Source organism: Rutidosis leptorrhynchoides, chromosome 1 (assembly GCF_046630445.1).
Source record: "Rutidosis leptorrhynchoides isolate AG116_Rl617_1_P2 chromosome 1, CSIRO_AGI_Rlap_v1, whole genome shotgun sequence".
Lineage (NCBI taxonomy): Eukaryota > Viridiplantae > Streptophyta > Magnoliopsida > Asterales > Asteraceae > Rutidosis > Rutidosis leptorrhynchoides.
In genome coordinates, this window is record NC_092333.1 from 331,957,242 (window position 1) to 331,967,783 (window position 10,542).

At 35.1% G+C, this 10,542-nt stretch overlaps 1 protein-coding gene across 2 annotated transcripts; it reads right to left on the minus strand.

Moving 5' to 3' along the window:
• Positions 1–3,203: 3,203 nt before the first annotated feature.
• Positions 3,204–7,353, minus strand: LOC139886558 (uncharacterized). 2 transcript variants are annotated; one of them, XM_071870401.1, is made up of 2 exons: positions 7,008–7,353; positions 3,204–4,344 (listed from the first exon to the last, which is right to left on the minus strand). In XM_071870401.1, the coding sequence occupies exons 1-2, from the start codon at positions 7,291–7,293 to the stop codon at positions 3,407–3,409; spliced, it is 1,224 nt and encodes a 407-aa protein (XP_071726502.1). In that variant the 5' UTR covers positions 7,294–7,353; the 3' UTR covers positions 3,204–3,406. The 2 variants fall into 2 exon arrangements, with proteins under 2 accessions (XP_071726502.1, XP_071726501.1); XM_071870400.1 differs by having other exon boundaries at positions 3,204–4,407; positions 7,008–7,348.
• Positions 7,354–10,542: the final 3,189 nt, after the last annotated feature.

The following is a 10,542-nucleotide window of genomic DNA, read 5'->3' on the forward strand; positions in this document are numbered from 1 at the left end:
TCGGGACGTATGTGGTATAACCGATTAAGTGATTACTTGATAAGCAAAGGGTATACAAATAATCTTACTTGCCCTTGTGTTTTCATTAAGAAAACAACATCCGGATATGTGATCATAGCTGTTTATGTTGATGATCTTAACATCATAGGTACAAATAAAGAGATCCATGAAGCCATTCAACTTCTAAAGAAAGAATTTGAAATGAAAGATCTCGGAAAAACCAAGTATTGCCTTGGTTTACAAATTGAGCATATGCCTAATGGTTTACTTGTACATCAAACAACATATACTGAAAAGATTTTGAAACGTTTCAATATGGACAAGGCAAAACCATTAAGTACTCCTATGGTTGTTAGATCACTCAATGTTGAAGCTGATCCATTTCGTCCATGTGAAGATCAAGAAGACATTCTTGGACCAGAAGTACCATATCTTAGTGCAATTGGAGCTCTTATGTATCTTACAAATTGTACAAGACCTGACATTTCTTTTGCAGTTAATTTGTTGGCAAGGTTCAGCTCTGCTCCTACCAAAAGACACTGGAATGGGATCAAACACATATTTCGATACCTTCGAGGAACTACTGATTTAGGATTATTTTATTCTAACGAATCAAAACAAGATTTGGTTGGTTATGCAGATGCAGGTTATTTATCTGATCCACATAAAGCTAAATCTCAAACTGGATATGTATTCCTAAATGGAGGTACTGCAATATCATGGCGTTCTCAAAAACAAACACTTGTTGCTACATCGTCAAATCATGCCGAAGTGATTGCATTACATGAAGCTACTCGAGAATGTTTTTGGTTGAGATCAATGACACAACTCATTACTGATTCTTGTGGACTAGAACGCGATAAAAGTCCAACAACTATCTATGAAGATAATGCAGCTTGCATAGCACAGATGAAAGAAGGGTATATCAAAAGTGACCGAACAAAACACATACCACCTAGATTCTTCTCATACACTCAAAATCTCATTAAGGACAACCAGATTGAAATGAGATATGTGCAATCTAGCAAAAACTCTGCTGATCTTTTCACGAAAGCACTTCCAACTGCTATTTTCAGAACACACGTTCATAACATTGGCATGAGACATGTTCAAAAGATGTAACAGCTGAAGCGATGTCTACTTGAGGGGGAGTCAACTCCATGCTGCACTCTTTTTCCCTTAGCTAAAGTTTTTTTCCCACTGGGTTTTCTTTAGCAAGGTTTTTAACGAGGCAGTAATTTATAGTTGATCTTCAACAAAATAAAATTGCTATCCAAGGGGGAGTGTTATAATAATAATAATATAGATATGGATAGTCAATTTTGGTGTATACATATAGTCAATTTTGGTACACAAAGTATGTATTTTTATTGAGATTTTAGGCTATAAATACTCATGAATGCAAGCATTAAACTTGCACCATTTCTCACACTTACAAAGTGTTTCTTTCTTTCTCTCCATTATCATCTTTGTTCTTACACTTCATTATTAGTATTCTAAATCAAGAATCAAATCACTAAAGGTAGTTATAAGCCTACTGAATTATAACATCAAGAATCAAACCACTAAAGGTAGTTATAAGCCTACTGAATTATAACATCAAGAATCAAACCACTAAAGGTAGTTATAAGCCTATTGAATTATAACAATTTCAACCACTTGATCATTATCAAGTGAAAACATGACTATTTTAATTGGAAGCTTATACCAAGTGGAGAATGTACAAACCACATGACTGTTCTAATACATTAATTAAATGAAAGTGCCAAATTTTGAATAAAATCAAGTTTCATTAATTGGGGCTTATTTTATTTCATTTTTTATTTTTATCAAACACATTCACCTTTTCTTGTTTACGAAGAGATTTAAATTCACAATTTCAAAGTATATAAATTCCCTTAATACTACTAGTTTGAAAACCCTTTTTAATTACTCATTTGTGTACTTTGTTACATAGTTTGAAAACCCTTTTTAATTACTCATTTGTGTACTTTGTTACAAAGTTACTGTTGTACATAGTATCATATATTATATAATCATCCCGGGTGCACTTTAATCATGGTGTTTGGTTGACTAGTCAATGAATATTGTTGGTCATCTTATATGTATAGCCCAAATGTTCTTTCAATAATTAGCTCGATATCTAAGTTAGAGAACTCGGTGTTTGTCGTTCTTTTCGCCATCGCCACCCACCAACATCGGGATCGACCGTTGGTCGGCACTGGTCAGGCGTTGATCTCGTCGTCGATTGCCGAAGTCGTTTAAGAGTGGGCGGGTTTAATAATATATATATATTTTTTTGTTAGTAAATTATTCTATTTTCTTATTTTTATTTGTCCACGTCATATTCGACTTAGAAATGGACATCGAACGACACTCCACTTTATCCAATTTCAACCTTGAAATGGATATCGAAAAATGGACACGGACACCTCGTGCTTTTAAAAACATGGGCACTTCATATATAATGAGCACCCAAAGGTGTGAACTGAATACGGATTCTATTTCGGAGTATAATATTTAGTGGGAAATTGGTCAAAATCCTCAATTTGAAAAAAGTGTTTAATAAAATGCCCTTAAAAATTTGTAATTGCAAAAATGCATTTTAACCACTCATGATGAGTGTAACTTGGTATGTGATACATGTTTACGAGATAATGATCGAAACAGAGATTTTTCCTCGCGAACACGCTCCACGCACCACACACCATGCACCATGTACATTGCGTGTTGCTTGGTGCCTGTTTGGGAAAAACCTTGAATGAGCATATCTTTTAACTCGTATCTCTGATTTAGTCATCGTTTTTTTTAAAGTGTGTATTTTTATAAAACTATCCGTTTGAGCGCTTCTAATGTGACAAAAAATATTGAAATTAGACCAGATTTGCGAAATGTGAAATTTACTGAGGGGTATCGTGTACTTTTTGTCAATATTGGTGATAAATTAACGAACCACAAATTAGAATGTTCTATAGAAAGTTATGAGCGGTCAAAGTATGCTAAAATGTTCTATACCAAGTTACACGCATCAAGCGTGGTGTGTGATACGCGGTCAGGTGGCATTTTTGCGATTACAATTTTTTAAGGGCATTTTGTCAAATATTTTTAGAAATGGGGACATTTTGACCGATTTCCCATGTTTCATTGATAAATTAGTCATTTCTGTAATGTGGGCTTTGTAAACATCTTCGATACCGGCCTCATAAAACTTAAACTACTATTTTACAATTTACACCCAAATATATATCAGTTCTTTAAACAAAGAAGCCCGTAAATACTGACATAGTTAACGTATACAAAAGAAAAATAATAATTGAAACACACAAAATAATGCAGAAATATACCAGACGTTTGTCTTATAAGCCCATTTAGGAATACCCAGCCCATTTATTCACTTTATTCAATATCATTGAGGAGGCCTGCCCATCTTGATTTCAGGTCCGGGTTGCTTTATTTCTTCGGTACCCGATAAAACCATACCTGGATATCCTTGAACTCCAACATATCGGGGTCCATAATGAACGGGCTGACCTTGGCCAGCAAGGATTCTACCTGACATATCATATGACTCCCCACCTGAAACGGGCCTCATACCCGAGTACACTTGACCCATATTCTGCATTTGAGTGTGAATCATTTGACTCGGAGGTGCCATAAACTGTTGACCATATTGACCCCGAATATGCACATTTTGAACTGGAATATTTTCTTGGGGCATTGAACCCGGGGGGCCAGGCTGCATATAATAAACTGGCATTTCCTGCATTGGTACTGGCGAGGATGTCCGGCGTACATAGTAAATGGGTTGACCCGGATAGTCTGTTTGCTTGATAATTGTCGGATCAATAGGCTCACCAAAATGCTCAGTAACCGTTTCTTTCGGCGAACTTACAACCGGAACGGGGTTTTCAATTTTAGTTCTAACGGGCCGAAGGTTTGGAACCGCGGGAGCCATTGCAGGCCCCAGCGACGATGAAGTTGAGCAATAAGGAGAAGATATCCTTGGAGCTGGTGATCCAGGATCCGAAACCGAGACATTATCATTAAGTCGGGTTTTGGGCTTGGGCTCATCTTGATGGTCCAACCCGAATAAATAATCAGGTACTTCAGAAACAATTGACGAAACTTCAGAGCGACCACGCTCTAAACTAGCACCACCGTTAAGCGCGTCAAGGAACCAGTGTTCGCGCTTAACTGAGCCGTCGAGCAAGGAGCTAATACTACTGGCTCGTGAGAGTGACGCGTCAGTTGGAAAGAGAAAAATACGGAGCCGAGCCGTTTTGTGATTATGAGCCAAACGGTCATATTCATCCATCATGTTTTCCACGTCTTCATCACCTGTGACTGTGATTAACGCATCTAAGTCTTCGTTTGGTAGTTGGTACTTCACACATATATCAGTTGTACCTGTCCAATATTATATAATTATATAATTATAATATAACTTTGTTTTATGTTTAACAGACTCTTCTGTTCTGGCTTTAAATTTGACAACCAGTTTTAGAGAATTTTTAAACTCTTAAATTCGTGAACTCGTGTGACATAACCACTTGATCGTAGAGAGAGGGTGATTTGGTTTTAAAAGTACAAATTATATATAATTATCGTATTTATATTTATATAAGATAATATAATATGGGAAATTGGGAATAGCCGAATACTAAATTAGTAGCCGAATATATAATTATCGTATTTATATTTATATAAGATAATCTTTCTGTTATACTTTTACAATTTAATTAGGACAAAATCACGCGGTTGGAACTTTAAGGTTTGTCAAAAATTATACGGGTTATCTTTTATTTTCTGATCTCCAATACTTTGAAATTTTTATCTAAATGATGTTTTTAATCGTTAGCGTCAGGTCATCAATTGAAACAATTGCAATAACGACGTCATAAATCAAAATTGATTAAAAAAGTTATCCTTTGTGCAATTTTTGATAAACTCTAAACGTCAAAAGGTATACACTCCATATCATCTTAGTTTTCCTAAAACCACAATATTTATTTATTTTTATCCTACATACTAAACCACATCCAAATTTTGATCGTTTCATCACACCATAAAACCAAATTTTGATCGTTTCATCACCATAACACGATCACTAATTTTCGAAAAACCCTCCAACTTTGTTCACTTCTCAAATCTTTCAGGGTAAAAATCGTAAATTATTTATTTTATTAAATTAATTTAAACAAAATCCACCCGAATTTTCAACGGTCCATATCTTCCCGCTCGCCGCGAGTTAAATTTTACCGAGTTCACCGTTCAACTCGAAATAATGTTACGAACACAACGCAACTAGCAATGCGCGAAACGGACTGTTTTTATAATACGCTAAATATTTTGAGATATTTTTCACATATACATACACGCACTGTTGTAAAAAACACGTTTAATCCCTGATTAATCCTCGATTACTCATTTTTAAGAGCAGTCCGTTCTGTTTTTCCAAAATCCGTTTAATTAGTCAGTCAACGTAGATTGATGATTCAAAATCGAATTTGGTAATAAAAGTCGGTCAAAGTCAAAATATGCCAACATTTTAACATGAATATAAACTAATACTTTAGAGTTATTGAATAAAATGAACAATTTTAAACAATTATGTTAAAGTTTATGCTTATGTTTATGGTTTTCTTTTATATTTACACATAAATTTTTAAACTTTATTATTTAATTGTATAAAGTACAATCGGATTAATCCCCGATTAATCTCCGAATTTCCGATTAATCATTTCAAAGTCCCGACCGATTAATCTCCGAATAGCGAATTTTGCAACCTTGGTACACGTATAATAAACAACCTAAACTAACCACATCATATCGATGGTTCTGTTCCCTTATTTATGTGATTTTTCTGGCGTTAAAACGCGGAGTCCATTACGTATACTATGTACTAACCAGGTGTTTCCAAACATACCTGTAGAAACGCGTTTTTAAATCTGTAAATACATAACGCTACGTTAAATATAAATACGCAATCCAAAAAGCCCCGAAGCATCTCGCGGGCCGGTATTTTTGTAGTTTACTATAACAAAACCTAACTATTTATGTATTATTATTAAATATCTTTTCTTTTTTATAATTATTACCGCCATTAAATGTATTAGAAAATCATCTTCAAATCATCTTTCTTTTCTAAGAGTTAAAGTAGCAGTAGAAATACCAAACCTAAAAATAATTGACCAAAAATACCAAACCTACAACCATGAAAACACCTATAAAAACAGCATATCACATGTGGTAATTCTTTTTTTCTTTTTCTTTTTTTGGCTAAAAAACAAGAACTCATATAGAAACGAAAACGTTTTTAAAAAAAAAAACGTCTTCAACAAAAGATACAAAATGAAACCAGATGAAACTCACATCTAGAAAACGACATAACAAACTATCTAAAACTGAGCCCCACCTACCGAAAACCAAACGAAACCGAATCAAATACAACAATATAAAAGAAAACCTACGAACAAAGGCCTATAATCCGCAAACATGCCAAAATACCTAACAATCTTTGAGTCCCCTTTTTTCAACTTACCATCAACAATCTCCCGACAAATCTGTTTCCCAGAACGGTTATCGATTTGCAAACATGTGGTAATTCTTGACTCAAAATATAGGTCTTTTCTAATTATTCATAGCTAATTATTGTACCAAGTATTTTAGAAAGTGCATAAAGATTATATAGTTTGTCACGTTTAATATATCAATCATTTTTCTTTATAAAAAATTAACTACTCCTTAATTATTATATTCCACCGTATTATTATTAGGTGTTTAAATCGGTTAGTATAAAGTCAGAAAACAGAATGATTGAATTAATGAAAGCTAGACATACCTACTTAAGTTACTTTTCATAATAATACTTTATCTTATATATATTCTTTTGACTTTACTCTCTTAGATATTAACGATTAACTATTGAATCAACAAAAGCTACACAAATAAAGCACTTCAATTAAAAGCAGTGCAATATAGAAAAACAATATATATGGTTTAGTTACCAGAAAGCTTGGATAGTTTGTTGCTTAATGAAGCAAAAGTGGTGTTGTGGCGGAGAACGGTGACAATTCTGGTATCACCACCAACATAACGGAGTTGGTTATCATGTGGACGTGGTAATATTTTTCCTCCAAAACTACACATAAACCGGACCCGAGCTTGTGTGGTTGTGTCATCATAAACACGGCTACCATCTATAGATGTGTTCCCTCGATCGGAGCGTGGCGAAGAAACCACCGAGTCGATTGTGGTGGAAACTTGGTCCGGCGTGTAGTGCGTGGTGGTCATTGCTGTGAGCAAACGCTGAGTTAACAAATAGATTCGATTAGTTATATAAGAGAAAAAAAAAAAAAAAAAAAATGGTAAGGGGTTGGTTGGACCAATGTGGGCCGTGGTAGGAGGTCCTCTTTTACAATTGCTTAAATAGTTGAACCAGGTCAGGACCCGTCTATTACTACGTGTTTTGAGAAAATGATGTGTTTGACCTTAATAAAAATTAAGTTTAATTAATAGTTCATAGTTGCATTTCATGTGTACATTTTGTAATTTGCTTGGTGTTACTAAACATTCATATGTGATAAAAAAAATATGAATTATATATTAGAAAGCTCCTATCGGTAAGGTCGTGGGGGCCACCCAGCCAAGCGTTCACATTTGGGCGCCGATGGTAGCGGGCTGTCCAGGCCTCCGCCCAGCCATCCGCTCAGGCCATCGTTCATGTTTTGATGCTTTTTTTTTATCATATTTCACGACGGAAGAAAATGGGAGTTTTTGACCCGTTAGAGAGAAAAAATAATTCCAACAGCTATTAACGGCTAGTTTTTAATTTTTCTTTTCTTTTCTTTTCTTTTTCACTCTATATATACACATTCATTTTCACTTTTAATTGACACATTCATCAATCTTTTCTTATCAACATACAATATCAAATTATCATCTCAATTTATCAATCTTTTTTCAAAATAAAATGAATTCAAATAACCCAAATTTCGATCCCGATCTAACTGTGGTATTAATGATAACGAATACCACTAATAATCGAGCACTCGAAGCACTTGATCAATTGGATGAGTTAAGCGATAATGAAGAAGTTGACCAAAAGCAACTAGAATATATTTATATAGAGATCGTGAAGGTCGCGCAAAAGCTTTATGAAATGATTATTTTTCCGACAATTGTACGTTTCCAGAAGATTATTTTCGTAAATGTTATCGAATGGGCAAACCTTTGTTTCTTCGTATATGTCAAAGTATATTGAATTTTTCTCAAACTTTGATTCCCAAGTATTTTACTTATTTTCGTCAAAGACGTGATGCTACCGGATTACTTGGTTTTAATATTGTTCAAAACGTAACATCCGCCATACGTCAACTAGCTTATGCTGCATTAGCCAATCTTTTTGATGAGTATTTGCATATGGGTGAACAAACCTCATATGATTGTTTAAACAATTTTTGCAAATGTGTTTTTCACTTGTACGCAACCGAATATTTGAGAAAACCATCTGCACAAGATGTGCAACGTTTGACCACTAAACATGCTCAAATACATGGGTTTCTGGGGATGTTAGGAAGCATCGATTGTATGCATTGGAGATGGAGAAATTTTCCGGCATGTTGGACGGGTCATTAAGACCCAGCTCCAACTCTTGCTCTAATTAGTAGAGACATCTTCTTAGGAGCTTACAAAACTGACACTAATTTACACTTAACTAGCCTAGGCTTGCAGAATTGTGTTGTGAGAGAGAAAGAAGGGTGAAAACTCGGACCGAGAGAGTGCTCTGAGTTTTATGAATGAAGAAAATGAACGTCTGAAAGCCTCTATTTATAATAGAAGAGAGTCGCCAGTTATGATCCTGGGTCACCAATTGCTTAACCATGGGTCGCCAGGTTCAAGCTCCGAATCGTTAGTTAGTTAACCCGGGTCGCCAGTTTTCTTAAGCGGGTGGCCAGTTCCTTAAGCGGGTCGCCAGTTTTGGAATCTAGTTCATCAGTTTCCAAATCTGGGTTACCAGTTTCCAAATCGCCATTTTCCATTTTTGGGTCGTCAGTTTTCGTTTTCGAGTCGCCAGTTTTCATTTTCGCGTCGTCAGTTATCAAAACGGGTCGCTAGTTGTTGTAACTGGGTCGCCAGTTTTGGTAATTGGGTCGCCCGTTTCACCAACTGTGTCGCCAGTTGGTGTTACTGGTTGTCCATTTGTACATTTGTACTCCGTGATTGTCGTATTCAGATTCCTGATTGTTCATCGTTTAAGCACCGGTATACGTTTTGGCTTGAATTTCAGTAAATACACTTTCTTAAGGTTCTTTAGAATTATATTAGTCACACACAATCCATTGAATCACCTATGGATGTTCATTGTGGTTGTATTCGAAGTATTGTGTAATTAGGGTTTTGTGTGTGTTTTCAATGTGAGTAAGTCTTGAAACCTCTTAATCTTTGTATATGAATCAGATGGGCTTCTAGGTTCTTGATAGATCTTCATTTACATGTCTTAAATTGGTGCTAACAGATCTGTTTAGTGATCTTGAGCTCTTGTGATGGTCTTCTAGGCCGGTTCTCTGAAATTAGGGTGACAAAACCCTAATTTAGGCTCTTTTTACAGGTTTTTCGCAAAGTGAGCTTTTAAAGTCCTGTTTAGCAAAACTTATTGCGTTTAGAGAACTATTTTTACTTGAAAATAAGTATAATATTATTAGATATCGTTAGTAAAAAAACATGACTTTTACGCGATATCAAGTATCCCACACTTAGACTGTTCGATAGGACTTTAAATAAATATAAATTCAGAAGACCGTTACGTTCATTCTTTATGTTTTATAAAATAAATAACACGTGTTTCCAATTTTTAAAATCAGAGATGACATTTCCTAGGCTGTCTTTTCAATTCTCGCAACCGTAGAATATACATGACTAAACTAATCTCACCGGTGTTCACTCATCACACAAGTGTTTAGGGTGAACTATTCTAATATTTGGGTGTGCGTTCGATTAGCCAGTAATGTCTGTATTTATCCTCATAGGCTTGATCGAGAATCGAATTTCCACCACCTAAGTAGGTACAATGTCTATAAATCGATCATAATCAGGAAAAGAGGTGAAGGGTGGTAGGTTTTGTGGATGTTATGGAGCTTTAAATATTTGTCTTTTCGAAGTTATATATTCTGTTTTCAGTGATGGAAACTGATATGACCGAAATAGACAGTTTAATTTATGCGGTGTCGCTAGGTAGCAATGCGTCAGATTCAGCTATCTAGAGGGAGAACAGTGGTTTATTATTTATATTTTGCGGGGTCTAAATTTACTTTTAACTTTCTAAGGTAGAAGGTGTTAGTTAACCTAGGGTCGTATTTTTGAATGGTTTAACGAATTGAAGATCAAGTGGATAACTGTCTTTGGTTAAATTACCTAGATAAAAGATAGTAGTTGGTTTTAAGCTAATAGTCCTAATACGGAAAAGTAAAGGTGATGGAGGGATATCCGGAGTATACAGATCAGAGAAATGTTGAACAAGATATCAGTTTGGGCTAGGAAAAG

What these genes read in the sequence shown, in the direction of transcription:
- LOC139886558 (XM_071870400.1), bottom strand. Translation starts at nt 7,293, where the DNA reads ATGACCACCACGCACTACACGCCGGACCAAGTTTCCACCACAATCGAC. An exon ending in CAAACTATCCAAGCTTTCTG is followed by an intron (nt 4,408 to 7,007) that starts GTAACTAAACCA and finishes AATATTGGACAG; the next exon opens with GTACAACTGATATATGTGTG.